At 45.4% G+C, this 20982-nt stretch overlaps 1 protein-coding gene across 1 annotated transcript in view; it reads right to left on the reverse strand.

Annotated features, from left to right (window-relative positions):
- LOC146323388 (titin-like) overlaps nt 1-20982 on the reverse strand; it is a 199585-nt gene that overhangs the window by 22913 nt on the left and 155690 nt on the right. Inside the window, exons 207-214 of the mRNA XM_084725583.1 lie at nt 3615-20930; nt 3198-3494; nt 2376-2963; nt 1887-2189; nt 1456-1752; nt 1052-1339; nt 596-901; nt 62-364 (exon numbers count right to left, since the gene is read on the reverse strand). Coding sequence (XP_084581709.1) covers nt 62-364; nt 596-901; nt 1052-1339; nt 1456-1752; nt 1887-2189; nt 2376-2963; nt 3198-3494; nt 3615-20930 — 19698 coding nt within the window. The remainder of the gene's footprint in view (nt 1-61; nt 365-595; nt 902-1051; nt 1340-1455; nt 1753-1886; nt 2190-2375; nt 2964-3197; nt 3495-3614; nt 20931-20982) is intronic.

Below are 20982 nucleotides of genomic sequence, written 5' to 3' on the forward strand. Positions count from 1 at the left end.
TTAGGTGAAGGTGTACATCTATCTTGTTTTTGTTGGAAATCTGTGAATTTAGAGTACTTACCAACTGGGTCAGCAGCCTTGTAGAAGTCTGATACATCAGAGAACGGTCCCTCTCCTGCCTTGTTAATGGCACAGACACGATACTGATACTCGTTTCCTTCTGTCAAATGGTAGACGGTCTTTTTGACGTCAGTGATAGGGTCTTTGTAAACTCTGATCCAGCGCAAGCTCTTCTTGTCACGTCTTTCCAGGTAGTAGCCTGTCACGGTGCTGCCTCCATCTACACCTGGTTTGTCCCATTCTACCACCATGGTGGACTTAGTGATAGTATTCACCTCAGGGGTATGAGGCTGCCCAGGAGTTACTGGAGAAATATATAACAAAGACATTGACAAACTTGCAATGGTAACATGAAGAACAATTTTGATGAATCCATTTTTCCCCTATGAAAGCAAAGAATAGCTGCACAATAATTATGTGAAAAATCAGAAAAATCTCAAAGAACTAGACAACTGCAGAAGCTCAGTCACAAAATATGGTATTACTTATTAACATAAACAATCACAGTTGCAACACTCCACAGCCCAAAACGTACCAAAGGCGTTCTTTGCGATGACTGGCTCAGACTCCAGTGGCTCTCCAATGCCGAACTTATTAACACCCATTACACGGAACACATACTCATTTCCACGGACCAGCTTGCCAACTGTGACAAATGTCTGCTCGTGCCTTTCTGAAACTGTTGACCAGACCACTCGGCTGGTTTCACGTCTCTCAACAATGTAGTGGGTCACCTTGGAACCTCCCTGGTCAGACTCAGGCACAGGCTCCCAACAGAAGACCATTTTATCTGCTGTGACTAAGTTGAAATTAATGATGCCAGCTGGAGGTCCAGGTTTGTCTAAGGGGAGGCAAAAAACATGGAAGAGCATATGAACATCAAATACAGGGATGGTGGAAGACTATGCTAAATATAAGTATCTCGATTCAAATAGTTTATGTATTCAGAGTTATGGATATATGAAGTGGCAAGGCAAGAATTTCAAAATACCTAGGATTTCAATCCTGATGGTTGCTGATGCTGAGCCAAGAACATTCTTGATCTTGACCTCATATGAGCCTGTGTGAAGGCGAGCTGCATCCTTGATCAGGACAGCAGAAGACTCAGTTGTGCTTTCAACAGACATGGTAGAGGTTGCTACCAGTTCTTTTCCATCCTTGAGCCACTCAATCGTTGGCAGAGGCTTTGCAATGATTCCGACTTTAAGCTTAAGTGAAGCTCCAGCCTTGTACTGAACCACATCCAGATACTCTGGAGGAAGGTCAATGGCTGGGGTACCTGTGGGACATAATATAGTAATTTAAGTAATATATAAATAATTCCAATAAAGAAAAATAAATAAAGAATAAATAATAAAGAAAACATGTAGCCATAGATGTAAATCACAAACTCACCACATGCATCGACACAAGTGACTGGGCCAACAATAAGAGATGGGTTGCTGACAGACCCAACAGCATTCTTAGCATACACTCTGAACTCATAGGACTCATCCTGGCTCAGTCCAGATACAGTGAAGCCCATCTCAATGATATTTGTAAAGTTGGCCTTCACCCATCTGCCATTGGGAGCATCCCTTCTCTCCACACTGTAGCCGGTAATCTTGCTGCCGCCGTCGTACGGAGGCCTCTGCCAGGCCAGGCTGACAGAGTTCTTGGTGACTTCAGTGATACGGACATTTGCTGGGGGCTCTGTAGCATTGAGAGTGAGAAAAATGACATTTTCATTAAACAACAGAAAACTGTTTTTTTTTTTAAATGTATGCTGTCTCTATTATTTCAGACTGTAGGCCAATTTAAAATTGGAGATAATTAGAAATACTTACCGCAGGCATCAATAGCAAGCACCTCTTCAGAGGTCTTGCTCATCTTTCCAATACCGGCAGCATTTTCAGCTGCGACCTTGAATTCATAGATGAGGCCAGGGCAGATGTTTGTGACTCGCCACTGGTTTCCTGAGATTGCTGTCTTATTGACCTTCTGCCAGAGGATGCTGCTCCTCTCCTTCATCTGGAGATGATATCCAACCACAGGGTTTCCGCCATCATTGACCGGTTCGTTCCAGCACACCGTCAGGCTTTCTCTAGACACAAAGCTGAGCCATGGAGTGGATGGAGGTCCAGGGATGGCTGTAATGGACAACATTCATGTTACTGATGACAGAAATTTGTAATCCCTAAGACAAAAGTGGCGTTAGAATAGGAAGATTATTTTTACTCTACATAGTATATCAGTTGGTTATCCACAAAAAGTGAGTTAAAGATATGAAAGCTACACTTATTCTTGCCAACTTGTATTGAAGTGCATTAACTTACTGTATGGAAGCTTTATCATGACTGGCTTGCTGTCAATGTGGTCGCTGACACCATAGCGATTCTCAGCCTTGATTCTGAACTGGTACTCCTCTCCCTTGGTCAGCTTGGTAACCTTGATAGCACTTCTGGCAATGCTAGTTGACACCTCTGCCCAGGTGGGAGTGCTAGTTTCACGTTTCAGAACAATGTAGTTGGTAACAGGACTGCCACCATCATACTCTGGAGGAGCCCATTTCAGACATACAGTGGTCTCTCCGACCTCTCCAACTTCGACTGGACCAATAGGAGGTCCAGGTCTGTCCAGCACAACAAAAATAATGAAGATCTTGGTGGTACCTCCCACATTTGAGGCAGTGACTTCATACTTGCCAGCATCACTTGAAATGCTCTCATTGAGGGTGATGATTAAACTGTCTGGAGTTACTTCTGTTAGTAGCCTCTTGGATCCTTTGATGACAACATTGTTCTTTGACATAGTCACCTTAGGCATGGGCCTGCCAGTGAGAGGAATCTCAAAGGTAAGGTTGGATCCTGCTCTCACATAAACTGTATTCTTGGGGTAGTTCTTCAGGTCAAACTCTGGAGCCTCTGTTGAAAAAGTAAGATAGGAATGCGATCAGTAACGTCACTGTAAAATTGTCATTTTCATTTCATAGCAATACAGTTTTTCCAGTCATTAACCTACATTATATATTACTTTGATAATGCATCTGCAGAAATAGCGAATTATATATTCTATGCATGGCATCCTGTTTTGTAGGGACAATAAAATGTGAATAAAATAACTAATATCAAAATGTAGTGTAATGCTAGAGATAATACCTTGTATTTCCTTGACCAAAACAGGAACAATCATCTCCTTTGGTTCACTGAGTCCAGCATGGTTCTCAGCACGGACTCTGAAGAAGTACTCAGCACCCTCCCTCAGGCTCTTGATGGTATGGCTCATGGTCCTCACAGTGGCACACTTCACCCACTTGGTTTGTCCTTTCTCCAGGGCATCAATAACATACCCAGTGACTCTGCTACCACCATCATATTCTGGTCTTGTCCAGACAATTGTAATGCTGTCCTTGGTAACATTTGCAACTCCAAGTTTCATGGGTGGACTTGGTACCTCTGTAACAGACAGTAGGAAATATTATTATACACATTTTGTTTAAAGTATAATGGTTGTATAAAATCAAGTTAACAGCTACTATATTTTAATTAATTAATTATTAACTCAGTTCATGTTACCTGTAATCTTTGTTCCAGTCTTGGCCTCTTGAGGAACACCCACTCCGTACTCATTTTCTCCAATAACTCTGAAATAATACATGGCTCCTTCCTGCAGATCTTCTACCTTGTAAGTCATTACGTGGCAATTGCTAGTCACACACACCCAGGCCTTCTTACTGGCCTCACGTTTTTCAACATGGTAGGCCTTCACTGCATCACCACCATCATTCTCTGGAGCTTCCCAAGTGAGTGTTGCGGAATCTCTGGTCACTGCTGAAACTTTAACATTGACGGGGGGTCCAGGAGAGTCAAGCACCTTGACTGTCATGGGCAAAGTTGCTTTTCCCAGTGGTGATTCAATTGTAACGGAGTACTCTCCAGTGTCATTTCTAGTTGCCTTTTCAAGGGTCAACGAAGTGCTGGAGTCCGTTGATTCAATGGTTCCTCTGACCTTTAGATCAATGCCCTCCTTGGCCCATGTCACTGATGGCACGGGTTTGCCCTTGAATGGTACATTGAGAGTAAATGCAGTGCCATGCTTAACCATAAGTACTTTACGCATCTCAATATCAACATCAAATGATGGTTCTGAAGTTCTGTCCTTTGCTGCAGCTCCATCCGAATATGGGCCGCGTACACTGCTGCCAATTTTGTTTATTGCCTTGACACAGAATTCATATTCTGCATCTGTCTTTAGTCCAGTTATTGTAAACTCCAAGCTCTTGGTAAGAGGGATAGCCTCAACCCATCTTGCAAGTTCTTCAGGTGATTCAGGTTCCTCCTCTTCCTCCTCGTAATATTCTTCCTCATCTTCCTCAACCTCTGGCTTTGGTTTGCGAATGTAGTCTCTGTACTCTACACTATATCCAAGGATGGGAGCACCGCCATCATCTGTTGGTGGTTTCCACACAATGGTCACACTGTCCTTGGTTGAATTGACAATCTTTGGCTTGGTTGGGCGAGAAGGAACAACCAGAGGATCTAGAGCTCTAAATGATGCAGATGGTTCACTTGGAGGACTCAGACCTGCAGCATTTTCAGCATAGACTCTGAAGTCATACTCACAGCCCTTACGCAGTTTGGTTGCTACGGCGGTACATTCCACAACTGGATCTCTGTTCACACGCACCCAACGCATACCTGTCTTCTCACGGCGCTCAATCACATATCCAATGATGGGGCTGCCTCCATCACTGGCTGGCTTGCACCAGGTGAGGGTCATTGTATCACCTGTTATGTCAGTGACATCAACACCAACTGGAGCAGATGCAAAAGTATATGGATCTGTAATCTTTACAGCATCACTCTCCAGAGCCTCACCATTTCCATGCTTGTTGACAGCCAAAACTCTGAAGATATATTCATTGCCCTTGAGCAGTCCTGTGACTTTGAAGTATGTTTTTGTGACGTCTCCCTTCACCATTGTCCAAGCCAAGCCACTGGTCTCACGCTTCTCAACAATGTAATGTGTGATTTTAGCACCACCAGTCTCCTGAGGAGGACCCCATGACAGAGTGCACTCCTCAGCTGTAAGGTCTGAGATTTGCAGAGGTCCTGCTGAGGGTCCTGGCTTATCTATAATCACACAGTTTATTGGCATAATAACTGTTCCAGCAATATTCTGTAAGGTCAGGGCATACTGTCCAGAATCTCTTCTGATGCAATCCTTCACAATAACAGAAGTGCTGGTATCTGTTGAAACAATCTGGATTCTGGCTCTCAGCTCAATTTCTTTACCGTCCTTGGTCCAGGAAACAACAGGGGCAGGACGTCCAGCAAGGTCAGCATTAATCTTCAGAGTTTCTCCTGCTTTTACAAACACTGTCTCTCTGAACTTGACATCCATCATGATGCGTGGTGGATCCACATCATCCTTTACAGTGATGGAGCCAGTGTTGTCAGATGGCTCACTGAACAATCCAGCTGCATTCTTAGCAATGACACGGAAGTCATACTGACTATTCTCTGTAAGGCCTGTCACATCATAGTGGGTTTCAGGCACATTGGTGAAGTTGCACCTAGTCCAGCGCCCTTCAGGAAGGTCTCTGCGCTCAATGATGTAGCCAGAAACTTTGGCTCCACCATCATACTCTGGTTTGTCCCAGGACAAGGAGACAGATGTTCTGGTAACAGCAGTGACCACAGGTGTACCTGGAGGGTCACATGGATCCCTGGCTGCTACACCTTCACAGGCCTTGCTACATTTACCAATACCAGCAATATTTTCAGCATAGACACGGTATTCATACACCATGCCCTCTTCAATTCCATTGACTTTGTATTCTGTATCTTTGATCATTCCTCTGTTCATCTTTGTCCAAAGAATGCTTGAACGCTCTTTCCTCTCCAGATGGTAGCCTAAAACAGGACTACCACCATCATTGACTGGCTCATTCCAAGTCACCAACATGTAAGACTTGGTGGCCAGTTTCACTATGGGTGTGGATGGAGGTCCAGGCTGTTTAAAGTTATACTGAGCAGTGATTCCAGGTGAATCCAGACTTATACTCTTTCCATAACGGTTGACTGCATAGATGCGGAATTGGTACTCTGAGCCATGTGTTAGGCGGCCAGCCTTGAAAGCTGTCCTGGCAACATTACTTGCTACCATCTGCCATTCCTGTGTGTTTGTGTCTCTTTTCTCCACAATGTAGTTGCTGATAGAGCAGCCCCCATCATAATCTGGTGGAGACCAGGACAGTGTGATGCTGTCTGAGGTCACAGCATCGGCCTTGATAGCTTTAGGAGGACCTGGTTTATCAAGGACAACAACTCCAATATCTGCTGTGATAGTTCCTGCTGAGTTAGCCAGGGTGATCTCATACTTGCCAACATGTTCTCTGCTAGCCTCTTTGATGACAATTTTGGATGAGGTTGCAGTGTTCAAGATGGTGATTGATGATGTTTGCTTCAAAGGAAGGCCATCCTTTTTCCACGATACAACAGGCTTTGGCCTGCCTCTTACCGGAACCTCAAGAGTGAGGTCATCTCCTGCCTTCACACTATATGTGGTAAACAGTAAGTTGGTAGATGGCTCAATTGCAACATCCTTTACAACCACAGGCAAGCCAAGATCCTTTGGCTCACTCTTTCCCTTCTCATTGATTGCAATAATTCTGAATAAATAGGCTTCATTAGGAGTCAGATTGGCAACAGTAGCTTCTGGCACCTTGACTGTACATGCTGTGCCCCACTTATCTCCACTTTTAGGCTTAAATTCTACATTGTAGCACATTACTTTGCTTCCACCATCATGAGCAGGTTTGTCCCATGCCAGCGACACACTGGTCTTTGTCATATCTACAAGGGTGACCTTGCTTGGTGGCAGAGGTACCTCAGACACTTTGACTTCTTTGGTTTCAACCATCTGTCCTTGGCCATATTCATTAACAGCACAGACTCTGAAGTAGAAAATGCCACCTTCAGGCAGATCTTCAATCTTGAATGAGTTGGTTGTGCAGTTGCTAGTGATGGTAGTATAGGCCTTCCTGACAGACTCTCTCTTCTCTACAATGTAGTTTGTGATTTTGGAACCACCATCAGTAAGTGGAGTATCCCATGCAAGAGTCACTGAATCCTTCTTGAGCTCCTTCACAGCAAAGTTTTGTGGTGCACTTGGTGTATCCAGAATTCTCACAGCAACAGTAGCAGACTTTGTACCACTGCTGTTCTCCAGCGTTAGTGAGTATTTTCCACTGTCAAAGCGGTTAACATTGTCAATAACAAGCATGGTGTATGAACTGGTGGTGTCAATTGCAGCACGGTCTGTGAGAGTACCCTCAACCTTCTCCCATTTCACAGCAGGTTCAGGCCTTCCTCTGATGGTGACAAACAGACGCAGAGTTCCTCCTGCACGAACAGATACCACCTTTCTGAGATCGGCATCTAACTCAATCTCTGGTGCTTCTACCCTGTCGGAAGTAACCACAGTGCTGTGGACACTGGCAGCCTCACCCACTCCCTCAGAGTTGATAGCACAGACACGGAACTGGTACTCTACTCCCTCCTTCAGGTCTGTAATAGTTAGTTTAGTGGCTTGAATGCCAGTGGGTGGTGTGCACATGGCCCATTCTTTTTCAACTGATGCCTCTACGGCTGGTGCTACTTCTGCCTCCTCTGTCAATTCAGGCACTGGTGTATACTCCCTCATTTCAACAATGTAGCCCTTGATGTAGGCACCACCATCAAATGCAGGTTTGCCCCAGGACAGAGACACAGAAGACTTTGTGTAGTCTGTCACCTTGGGATGGTGTGGAGGTCCAGGTGGTGTTGTGGCATCACATGCTCTGTAGAATAGGGACAATTCACTGAGTTCTCCAATTCCAGCCTCATTCTCAGCAGCAACACGGAACTCATAGAAGTGGTCTGTCATTAGACCTGTGACCTTGAAGTGAGTGTCAGTCAGCTTTTGTCTGTTGCATTTTGTCCACCTTACACTGTCTTTGTCACGTTTTTCAAGGTGGTAGCCTTCAATGTCGACTCCACCAGTCTGTTCTGGAGCAGTCCATGACAAAACCATAGAGTCCTTTGTAATTTGACTTGCCTCTGGAGTTCCAGGAGCACTAGGTGGCTTATAAGGATTGCATGCAATGATGGGTTCACTCTCAAGATAATCACCAGCACCATATTTGTTGACTGCTCTGACTCTGAAAATGTATTCATTTGCAGGGAGCAAACTTGTTAGTTTATAGAACAGACCCTTGATATTTGAGGCAGCCACTGTCCAGGACAATCTGCTAGTCTCTCTCTTCTCCAAGACGTAGTGAGTGATACTAGCCCCACCATCTAGAGTTGGCTCTGCCCAGGCAAGGATGCATCTATCAGCCATGACTCCTGTCACTTTCATGGGTCCAGTGGGTGGACCTGGTTTATCAAGGACTTTGACAGTGATGGGGAAGGTTTTTGTGCCACCCAGATTTTTGAGGACAAGGTCATAGTGGCCACTGTCAAGCTTGGTTACATCCTTGATGGTGACAGCAGCACGTTTCTGTGTAGTTTTCACTTCAATGCGCAGGGCTTTGTCCAATTCCTTGCCCTCTTTTAGCCAAACAACATCAGGAACTGGTTTTCCATAGATGTCTGCATCAAGAAGCAAGTTTTCTCCAGCATTGACAACAATGACATCTTTGTATTTGGGATCCATTGAGGCCCTTGGTGGTTCAATTTCATCAGTAGCAGTAATGGGGCCAGAGCTGTCAGATGGTTCACTGAAGACTCCAGCTGCATTTCGTGCAATAACTCTGAATTCATATTGCTCATTCTCCGTCAGACCAGTGACAACATACTCAGTCTCAATGATATTAGTGAAGTTAGCTCTTACCCAGCGCTGCTCAGGAGAGGAAAGATCTTTCCTTTCCACAATATATCCATTCACTTTGCTGCCACCATCATACTGCGGCTTTGTCCACTGAATCTTAATAAGGTTCTTAGAAATAGATACAGCTTCAGGAGCACCAGGAGGGTCACATGGATCACGAGCAACAAAGGACTCAGACACTTTACTGCATCTACCAATGCCAACAATATTTTCAGCATAAACTCTGAATTCATATCCAATACCCTCCTCAAGATTGCAGATCTTGAACTGAGTATCAGTGATGAGAGTCTTGTTCAGTTTGTTCCACAGGATGCTGCTTCTCTCTTTGCTTTCTAGGTGGTAACCGATAACTGCACTTCCTCCATCATTGACTGGCTCATTCCATTCAATGATCATCATTTCCTTCGTTGCATATTTGACATATGGAGTTCCTGGGGGCCCTGGTGGTTTGTATGGATATTGCACAACAATGGCCTTGGAGTCCAGAGGCACACCCTTTCCATACCTATTTTCAGCTATGATTCTGAACTGGTATTCACCACCAGTCTTCAGCTTGGTGACCTTGAAAGCTGTTCTTGCAAGCTGTGTGGTGACTGCTTGCCATGTTGTAGTGGTGGTGTCTCTCTTCTCCACTATATAGTTCTTAACCTGGCATCCACCTGTGTACAGTGGGGGCTCCCAGGAAAGATGGACAAATGTGTTGCTCACTTCAACAACCTTTACTGGACCTGTTGGTGGACCAGGCTTGTCAAGAATAATGACAGACACATCCTCTGTGATTGTTCCAGCAGTATTGGTAAGTGTAATAATGTATTTGCCAAAATCCTCCTTGCATGCCTCAGTAATTTGAAGTCCAGTTGTTGTTGGAGTGCTGATCACATTGACTCTGGATGTCACCTTCAAAGGTTGACCATCCCTAGTCCAGGAGACTTTGGGCCTGGGTCTGCCAAGCACAGGGAACTCCAACTTGAGATCTTTTCCAGCTAATACACTGTATGTGTTGAATTGCATATTAATGCTTGGCTCCATGGTCATGTCACTGGCAACAACAGGTGCAGCAAGTGCTTTCGGCTCACTCTTACCCTTTTCATTGTAAGCAATAATACGGAATAGGTATTCTGTTCCAGCTGTGAGGCCGGTGACAGTGCCGTCACATGTCTTTGTATTTGTAGCAACTCCCCACTTATCTGTACCCTTAGGTTGCATCTCAATCAGGTATCCACCAATTCTACTGCCTCCATCATGCTCTGGTTTCTCCCAGGCTAGTGAAGCAGTGGTCTTGGTGACATCAGTGAGAGATACTTTTCCAACGGGCAGTGGTACCTCGGAGGCCTTAGAAGCCGTCTTCGTTTCAACTCCCTGGCCAATTCCGTATTCATTCTCAGCCATGACTCTGAAGTAGTACATCGCACCTTCAATCAAGTTGTCAACTTTGAATGTTGTTTTGGTGCATTTTGTGGACACATTTGCATAAGCCTTTCTTGTTGATTCACGTTTGTCAATAACATAGTTCTTGATTTTAGAACCTCCATCAATCAGTGGGGCATCCCATACAAGCGTAACAGAATCCTTTTTGACTTCTTTAACCACAAGATTCTGTGGGGCCCCAGGTGTATCCAGGACTTTAACAGCAACAAACTCGGACACAGTGCCACTGCTGTTTGTCAAGCTTAGGGCATATTTTCCTGAGTCACCTCTGTCACATGAGTCAATGGACAGTTGAGTGAAGTTGAGAGCTTTCTCGACCACCACCTTTTCAGTCAGGTCTCCCTCATCCTTAGTCCACTTAATCTCTGGTGTTGGTCTGCCCTTGAATGGAATATGGATTCTAACAGATCCTCCAGCTTTCACAACAATGCCCTTCCTCAGTTCAGAGTCAAGGTGGATCTCTGGTGGTTCCACCCTTTCCTCTGGCTTAGCTGTTCCAGAGAGCGCTGCTGGTTCGCCAACTCCTAGTTTGTTCAAAGCACACACCTGGATCTTGTACTCCTGACCCTCAGTAAGTTTGGTAATTTCATATTTGTTGACACGCAGGCCAGTGGGGGGAGTAACCATGGTCCATTCCTCCTCCTCAGCCTTGCAGACTTCAACAATGTATCCTTGAATGGTGCTGCCACCATCAGACAGAGGCTTACCCCATGACACTGTAATAGAAGTCTTTGTGGAGTCAATTACATGCACATATGCTGGGGCACCTGGTTTATACTTGGGATCACAGGCTTTGTAGTATGAACTTGGAATGCTTGGCTCTCCCACTCCAACTACATTCTCAGCAGCCACTCTGAACTCATATTCATGGCCAGTGGTTAGTCCTGTAACTCTAAAGGAGAGGTCAGTGACCTTCTGTCTGTTGCATCTGGTCCATTTGATTCCATTTCTGTCCTTCTTTTCAATGTTGTAATTGATAATCTCACTGCCACCATCAGATTCAGGGGCTGACCAAGTGACAGTCATGCCATCATGGGCAATGTTGGATATTTCTTCAATGTGAGGAGGACCCGGAGGAACAAATGGAGTCTTCATGATCACTCCACCAGATTCAAGTGGCTCACTGACACCATAACTGTTAACTGCCATGACACGGAACATATACTCATTGCCTTCCAGTAGTTTGGTGACTTTATAGCAAGTGTTGTTGCAGCTGTTCGAAACGACAGTCCAAGCTAGACGGCTGGTCTCTCTTCTCTCAATGACATAGTGTGTAATAGGACTACCTCCATCATGCAGAGGGGCACGCCATACCAGTGTGCATCTATCTTCAGCTACTCCAGTAATGTGGAGGGGTCCTTCACATTGACTGGGCCTGTCCAGAACCACAACCTTGAATGGAATAGTTTCACTACCAGCCACATTTGTTAGCTGGAGTGTGTACATTCCGCCATCAATTCTAACAGAGTCCTTAATGACAATCATTGCATGGTGTTCTGTGTTTTTGATCTCAAGTCTCAATGTATTCTCGATTGGTTTTTCATCCTTGAACCACTTGACTGTAGGCAATGGTTTGCCACGGACATCAGCATCTAGCTTGAATGTTTCTCCAGCATTGATGATAATAGTCTTAGTGAATGCAGGATCAATGGAGAATTTGGGTGCCTCCACATTATCACTTGCAGTGATTGGTCCACTGTTGTAGGATGGCTTGCTGATGGTACCGACGGCATTTTTGGCAATGACTCTAAAGTCATACTGCGCATTTTCAGTCAGACCAGTGACAGTGAACTGGGTTTCAATCACATTAGTGAAGTTTGCCCTTACCCACCTGCCCTCTGGCAGATCACGCTTCTCCACAGTGTAGCCAGTTATATTACTGCCACCATCGTACTCAGGTTTAGTCCACTGAATGACAATGGTATCTTTGGTCACATGGATGGCCTCTGGTGTGCCAGGAGGATCACATGGATCACGGGCAACACAGCCTTCCGAGACCTTACTGCACCTGCCAATGCCAACAATATTTTCAGCATAAACTCTGTATTCATACTCAACACCTTCATCTAAGGGGTGACTCTTGAAACTAGTCTCGTGAATAAGTGTCTTGTTGATTTTGACCCAGAGAATACTATTCCTCTCTTTCCTTTCAAGATGGTAGCCAAGAACAGGGCTGCCTCCATCTGAGACAGGCTCATGCCATTCAACAATCTGGTGGTCCCTAGAGAGAGAAGCGATGAAGGGAGTGCCTGGTGGGCCTGGCTCTCTGTATGGGTACTGAGCAACCACTGCAGATGAATCCAAACCATGACTCTTGCCATAGCGGTTCTGAGCAATGATCCTGAACTGGTACTCAGCTCCAGTCTTCAGTCTAGGCACTTTGATGGAGGTTCTGGCACAGTTGATGCTGACATTTTCCCATGTTGTTGTAGTTGTATCTCTCTTCTGTACAATGTAGTTTGAAATCTGGCAGCCACCATTGTGTTTTGGTGGGTCCCATGAAATTGTGACACTCTGTGTTGTGATTTCATCAAATCTAACAGGGCCGGATGGAGGGCCAGGCTTGTCAAGTACGATGATTTCAATAGTCGTGTCCTTCTTTCCAACTGAGTTAGCAAGATTTATACTGTACATACCACCATCATCACCTGCTGCCTCCTTAATACTCAGTGTTGTATGTGTTGCTGTGTTGAGGATATTAACTCTGGTAGTGAACTTCAAAGGAGCTCCATCTTTAGTCCATGAGACTGTTGGTTTAGGACGTCCAAAGATGGGAATGTCAACGTTCAGGTCTTTACCCACATGGACACTGTAGTTGCTGAATGCTGGCCGAATATCTGGCTCAAAGACTAAGTCCTTGGCCATCACGGGACCAGCAAGGACTCTGGGGTCACTTTTTCCCTTATCATTGATTGCTGTAACTCTAAACAGATATTCCTCTCCTGAGTTCAGATTGGATACAGTAGCCTCCATTGTCTTAAATGTGTTAACACCAGACCACTTATCCTGGCCCTTGAGCTGCATTTCAAGGAGATACTGCACAACTCTGCTACCACCATCATATTCAGGCTTCTCCCAGGCCAAAGAGATGCTTGATTTAGTTTGGTCTGTAACAATCAAGCTCTTTGGAGACTGGGGCACCTCTGAGACCTTAAGCGGGTCAACAGTTGCTGCAGGCAGGCCAACACCATGTGCGTTCTCAGCAAGCACTCGGAAGTAGTAACTGCAACCCTCCTGGAGTGGCTCAATCTTCCAGGAAAGAGCATGACAATTTGTTACAACAGCTGCATATGTTTTGCGTGTGCTTTCTCTCTTTTCAACAACATAGTTCTTGATCTTGGACCCGCCATCCAACAAAGGTGGCTCCCATGCCAGTGTCACTGACTGGTTTGTAATTTCTTTTACTTTCAGGTTAACAGGAGCACTAGGTGTGTCGAGAACACGGACAACAACAAATGCAGATTTGGTTCCACTGGAGTTCTCTGCAGTGACAGTGTATTTGCCACTGTCATTTCTGCTCATCTTGTCAATTACAAGGGATGTGTAACTACTGGTCACCTCGATCTGGGCAGTCTCTTTAAGTGCAGCTTCATCCTTGTCCCACTTGATGGTAGGGCTGGGCCTTCCCCTGATTGGAATAAACAATCTAAGGGACGCTCCAGCTTTAATGCTCACAATCTTTCTCAGTTCTGGATCAATGTCAAGGTCTGGCTCTTCTGCCCTGTCCTGAGCAATAATAGCTCCAGCAACATCAGCATGCTCGCCAACTCCAACTTTGTTGACTGCACATACTCTAAACTTGTATGCCTGGTTTTCCTTCAGGTTTGGAACTTCAAACTTGGTCTTTTTGACCCCTGTTGGTGGTGTGCACATTATCCATTCCTCAGCAGGCGCATCTGTGGCAGCCTCTGCAGCTGGGGCTTCAGCAGGAGCCTCAGCAGGCACTGCTGTGGTTGTGCAGCACTCAACAATGTATCCCTGAATCTCACAGCCTCCATCACAGACAGGCTTGCCCCATGACAAGAACACTGATGTTTTAGTTGTGTCAGTAACTCTTGGATTATGTGGTGGGCCAGGCTTGAAGATGGGATCAAGAGCTTTGTAGAATACAGTTGGGGAGCTTGGCTCTCCAACACCAACAGCATTCTCAGCTGCAACTCTGAATTCATAGCTATGGCTTTCTAGGAGCCCAGTGACCATGAAAGTCAAGTCAGTAACTGTTTGCCTATTGCATCTGATCCATCTTACACCTTCTTTGTCATGTTTCTCAATTATGTAGCCAGTGATAGGACTACCTCCATCTTCAGTGGGAGCCTCCCAGGTGAGCACCATTGAATCCTTTTTAATATCTGAAACTTCCAAGCTCTTGGGTGTTCCAGGGGGCATGTATGGATCTTTGATTATGACAGCAGCAGACTCAAGAGTTGCACCCACTCCAAAGTGGTTGACAGCCTGCACTCTGAAAATGTACTCATTTCCTTCCAGGAGCTTAGTAACCTTTAAATAAGTGTTTACCACTTTTGGGTCTACAACAGTCCAGACGAGTCTGCTTGTCTCTCTCCTCTCCACAATGTAGTGAGAGATTTTGCTGCCACCATCTTGTAGTGGTGGTTTCCATGCAAGGCAGCATCTGTCTTTCATTATTCCTGTCACAGCAAGAGGTCCCTCTGGTTCTCCAGGTTTATCTAGAACAACCACATTGACCTGTACAGACTTTTCTCCTCCTGGATTTTTCAAGAGGAGAATGTATTGGCCTCCATCAGATAGTTTAGCTTCCTTGACAGATATGTAAGCATGAGTAGGAGTGTTCTTGATTTCTCTATGAATGGTGTTGGCAAGCTCCAACTCTCCCTTCATCCAGTGGATAGAGGGCAATGGTTTGCCATGAACATCTCCGTCGATCTTGAAGCTGTCTCCAGCATTAACGACAATAGTCTGTGTGTACTCTGGGTCAATGCTGATACGTGGTGGTTCAATCTCATCCTTGGCAGTGATAGGACCAGTGCTGTATGAGGGCATACTGAAAACACCAGCAGCATTTCTGGCAATGACACGGAACTCATACTGATTGTCCTGCACAAGTCCAGTTGCAACATATTCTGTCTCAATGACATTAGTGAAGTTGGCCTTCAGCCAACGGCCTTCAGGAAGTTCCTTCTTTTCCACAATGTATCCTGTAACCTTTGCACCACCATCATACTCAGGCTTGGTCCAAACAATGGTAATTGAGTCCTTAGTGATCTTTGTTGCCTCTGGGGTGCCAGGAGGATCACAAGGATCTCTAGCAATTTGTCCCTCAGACACTTTGCTAACTTTGCCTATTCCAACAATGTTTTCTGCATAAACTCTGTATTCGTACTCCATTCCTGGTTCCAAACCAGTGGTTTTGAGGGTTTGGTCAGTAATAAGAGACTTGTTGAGTTTTACCCACAGGATGCTGTTTCTCTCTTTACGTTCAAGATGGTAGCCCAAGACAGGGCTTCCACCATCATTTACAGGTTCGTTCCAGGCGATAACCATGCTGTCCTTGGTGCAGGCTGCAATGGATGGTGTTCCTGGGGGTCCTGGGAGCTTGTATGGGTATTGTGCCACAATGCACTCCGATAGAAGAACTGGGCCTTTTCCATACCTGTTTTCTGCTGTGATTCTAAACTGATACTCAGAGCCCGTCTTCAACCTGCCTATCTTGATTTTGGTCCTTGCTAGGTTAGCAGATACAACCATCCAGTTAGTTGTTGATGTGTCTCTCTTTTCCACAATGTAGTGTTTGATGGTGCACCCACCATCATACTCTGGTGGGTTCCAGGAGATGGTTACACTGTCAGATGTGACCTCCTCTACCTTAACTGGACCACCTGGCTGGCCAGGTTTGTCAAGAACAACAATGCCAATATCTGCTGTTGTCTCTCCTGCTGTGTTGTTAAGAGTAATACGGTAATGTCCAACATCATCTTTAGTAGCCTCTTTTATGCTGAGGTTCAGCAGTGTGTCTGTTGCACCAAAGTTTACTCTGGTAGTTCTCTTCAGAGGCTCACCATCTTTTACCCAGTTGACAGCTGCTTTGGGCCGTGCAACAAAAGGAACTTCCACTGTCAGGTCTTCTCCTGCCAACACACTGAACGTGTTGAACAACATTTTAACTACAGGTGCAATCACAAGATCTTTTACGATCACAGGCACACCAATTTGACGTGGGTCACTTGTTCCCTTCTCATTTCTTGCTGCTACACGGAACATGTATTCTTCACCTGCATTGAGTCCACTAATAGTAGCTTCTGTTTCCTTTACAATCACAGCCTGGCTCCATTTATCAACACCCTTTGGCTGGATCTCAACAACATAACAGCCCACTCTGCTGCCACCATCATGCTCTGGCTTTTCCCAGGAGAGGGTGACACTGTTCTTAGTAACATCCTTGAGAGTAATTTTGCCAGGTGGCTGAGGTTTCTCAGACACTTTAACTGATTCACCAGTTTCAGTGGGCAGGCCAATGCCATATTCATTCTCAGCTAAAACTCTAAAGTAATAGTTACATCCTTCCAGGAGCTGGTCAACTGTGAAGGTGGTTTGATGGCAGTTAGCGTTGACTGTGGCATATGCTTTCCTTGTGGACTCGCGTTTTTCAACAATATAATTCTTCACCTTAACTCCCCCATCATTCACTGGTGGATCCCAAGTCAGAGTGACAGCTTCATTTGTTACAGCAGTAATCTTAAGATTCTGTGGAGCACTTGGTGTATCAAGCACTCTGACTTGGACTGTAACTGTCTTAGAGCCAGAGCTGTTTTCAATCGTAAGATTATACTTTCCACTGTCAAATCTGTTGACGTTTTCAATTACGAGTGATGTGTATGATGTTGTGCTGTCAATGGTTGCCCTCTCAATAGGCTCACCGTCTCCTTTGGTCCATTTAGCCTGAGGTGCTGGTCTGCCTCTGATAGGCACAAACAGTCTAAGTGAACAGCATGCTCTTAGACTGACAACCTTACGGAGCTCAGCATCCAAATCCATTTCTGGTGGGAGGAGTCTGTCCTCTGCCTTGGGATTGCCAGGTACCAATGCCGCCTCTCCAACTCCTTCACTGTTGAGAGCAGAGATGTTAATTTTGTACTCCTGGTTCTCCTTCAGGTTAATGATAGTGAATGAGGTGGCAAGGAGTCCTTCTTTGGGTGTCACAATAGTCCATTCCTGATCTTCCTCCTTTTCAGATGGGATGCAGGTCTCAACAATGTAGCCAGTGATGTCAGAGCCTCCATCATATACAGGTTTGTTCCAGGCAACAGTGATTGAAGACTTTGTTGTGTCCAAGATTCTGGGGTTGCATGGAGCCCCTGGCTTGTACAGGGCATCAGTGGCCTTGTAAAATGGACTTGCAGCACTTGGTGCACTTACTCCAGCAGCATTCTCAGCAGTTATTCTGAATTCATATTCGTGTCCGACAACAAGGCCTGTTGCCTTGAATTGCAGATCCTTGACCTTCCTCTTGTTGCATTTGACCCAACGTAGGCCTATTCTGTCTTTCCTTTCAATATTGTAGTGAGTGATGGGAGTTCCACCATCACTCTTAGGTGCTTGCCACATAACAACCATTGAATCTTTAGTAATAGCTGTCACCTCAGGATTTTCTGGAGGATCTGGAACCACATATGGGTTGTCTGCAATAGTGGGTTCAGAATCAAGAGCTTCACCAAGTCCATATTTGTTTACTGCCATAACTCTGAAGATGTATTCATTTCCTTTGAGCAGCTTTGTCACCTTGTGCTGTGTAACTTGCAGGTCTGAAACTACATTGGTCCAAACCAGTCTGCTTGACTCACGCTTCTCAATCACATATCCTTCAATCTTGGCACCACCATCATCTTCAGGTGGAGCCCAAGTGAGCACACAGTTGTCAGCTGTGACATTAGACACCTTAAGAGGTCCAACTGGTGGTCCAGGTCTGTCAAGCACTTTAACATTAAAGATATGCTTAGCAAATCCACCAACGTTAGTGGCAGTCAAAACAAATTCTCCACCATCTGATCTGATAGAGTCCTTGTTGGTCAGAGTGGTTGTCAGTTCTGTGAACCTAACTTCCAGTTTCATTGTGTTCTCAACCTCCTTTCCATTCTTGGTCCATACCATAGATGGAGTTGGTTGACCAGCAATGTCAGCATCAAGTTTGAAGGACTCTCCTGCCTTCAGGAGAACAACATCCTTGAAGATTGCATCAACCATAATGCGTGGCTCGATAATATCATCTTTACAGGTAATTGGGTCTGAGGGCTCAGAAGGCACACTCACTGCACCTGCTGAGTTTCTGGCAATGACACGGAACTCATATGAGGCATCTTGAGTCAGTCCACTAATAGTAAATGTCGTCTCAATGATGTTGGTGAAATTGGCCCTGATCCAGCGACCAGTAGGCAGTTCTCTTTTTTCTACAGTGTAGCCAGTGATTTTGAAGCCACCATCGTATTCAGGCTTGGTCCACTGAATAGTGATGGCATTCTTGTTGACAAATATTGGCTCAGGCTGACCTGGTGGGTCAACAGGGTCCAAGGCCAATATTGCTTCTGAGGCCTTGCTGGGCTTACCAACTCCCGCCATGTTTTCTGCCGAGACACGGAACTCATATGCAATTCCATCTTCAAGACCAGTGGATTTAAAGATGTTTCCTTTCACAAGACCCTTGCTGATCTTATGCCACATGATGCTGCTTCTTTCTTTTCTCTCAACATGATATCCAATGACTTCATTTCCACCATCAGACACTGGCTCATTCCAGCCAATTGTTATTGAGTCCTTGGTAAATGCAACAACACCAGGAGTACCAGGAGGTCCTGGGACTTTGAATGGATAGGCAGCCACCACTGCCTCTGAGGTTGTTGGTGGTCCAACACCATATCTGTTCTTAGCCTTTACTCTGAACTGGTACTCTGATCCAGTGGTTAAGCGAATGGCTTTGAACATGGTACGGATGACAGTGGAAGATAGCTCTGTCCACGTCTGGGTAGTGGTGTCTCTGATCTCAACCACGTAGTTATTGATTGGAACACCTCCATCATTCTCAGGAGTGTCCCATGCAAAGATGCAATAGGTTCGAGAAATCTCTACAATTTTAATTGGTCCCTTGGGTGGCCCAGGTACATCGTGTACTTTGACAATTATGTTGTCTGTCACAGAACCAACAATGTTCTTTCCTGTCATGGTGTATACACCACTGTCAGCTCTGTTGCATTCACTGATGCTGAGGATAACAGTAGCAGCTGTAGTTTCCACATTGGATCTCTGTGTGAGCTTCATGGCTGCGCCATCCTTTTGCCAAGAGACAGTTGGTCTGGGACGTCCCATAACTGGAATTTCAACCTTGATGTCATCTCCTGCCTTGGCAATAACAGTCTTCTGACATACGCCACGAAGGTCAAACTCGGGCAGGGAAGTAGAATCCTTAACAACAATGGGTTTGCTGTCACGGGGAGCACTTCTGCCGGAGTGGTTGACAGCCATCACACGGAAAATGTACTCCTCATTCTCATTGAGATTTTTCACTGTGAAATCCATGGTCTTGACTGTTGTTACATGTGCCCACTGATCAGTTCCCTTCTTCTGGGCTTCAAGGACATATCCCGTTATTCTGCTTCCACCATCGTGCTTGGGTTTGGTCCAAGCCAGGCTCACAGAGTTCTTGGTGATATCAGTAGGAATAATACTTTCTGGAGGAGTTGGCGCCTGGGATGCACGAATTGGATCAGCAGTTTCAACTGCCTCACCAATGCCATACTCATTCTCAGCAGACACTCTGAAGTAGTATTCACAGCCTTCACCCAAATCGCCAATCTTGGCTGAAGTGGTTGGGCAATTTTTAATAGCAGTAGCAAAAGCTTTGCGTGTTGATTCTCTCTTCTCAATGATGTAGTTTGTGATCTTGGCTCCACCATCAATGAGAGGCATCTCCCATTGAAGAGTAATACTTTCCTTATCAATCTTGACAGGTTTCAGGTTAAGTGGAGGTCCAGGTGAGTCCAGAACTCTCACTTGTATGGAGGCACTCTTCTTTCCAGCAGAGTTTTCAAGGGTAAGCTCATATTTGCCTGCATCAATCCTTGAACTCTCAGGGATGATCAGCATTGTAAATGACTCAGTGCTATCAATGACGGCACGTGGAACAGGACCACCCTCCTTGGTCCAGGTGACTGTAGGTGTAGGACGTCCCTTGATTGGCACAAAGAGGCGAATTGAGCAGCCAGCCCTGACAACAAGGGTTCTTCTCAGCTCAACATCCAACTCCAAATCAGGTTCAGCTGCCCGCTCCACAATCTCAACCAGTTCCTGAGTTTCAGCAGGTTCACCTGCTCCCTTAGCATTCACAGCACTAATTCTGAAATAGTATTTTGCACCAGTTTCCAGTTCAGGAACAACAAACTCAGTGATTCTAAGTGGATATGAAGGGGTATCTTTCACCCATTCTTCTGTTCCTTCTTTCTTGTGCTCAATCACATATCCAGTAACTTCAAGTCCACCATTATCAAGAGGTTTTCCCCAGTTTAGGGTGACAGTGGTCTTGGTTGTGTCTGTGACTCTTGGATTGACTGGAGGTCCAGGCACATCTGCCAGACATAAAAAAAAGTGGTTAGTGTCTTTTATAACAAAATACAAGAC

The sequence above is a fragment of the Lutjanus erythropterus genome, chromosome 8 (assembly GCF_056507025.1).
Source record: "Lutjanus erythropterus isolate fLutEry1 chromosome 8, fLutEry1.hap2, whole genome shotgun sequence".
Classification (NCBI taxonomy): Eukaryota; Metazoa; Chordata; class Actinopteri; order Lutjaniformes; family Lutjanidae; genus Lutjanus; species Lutjanus erythropterus.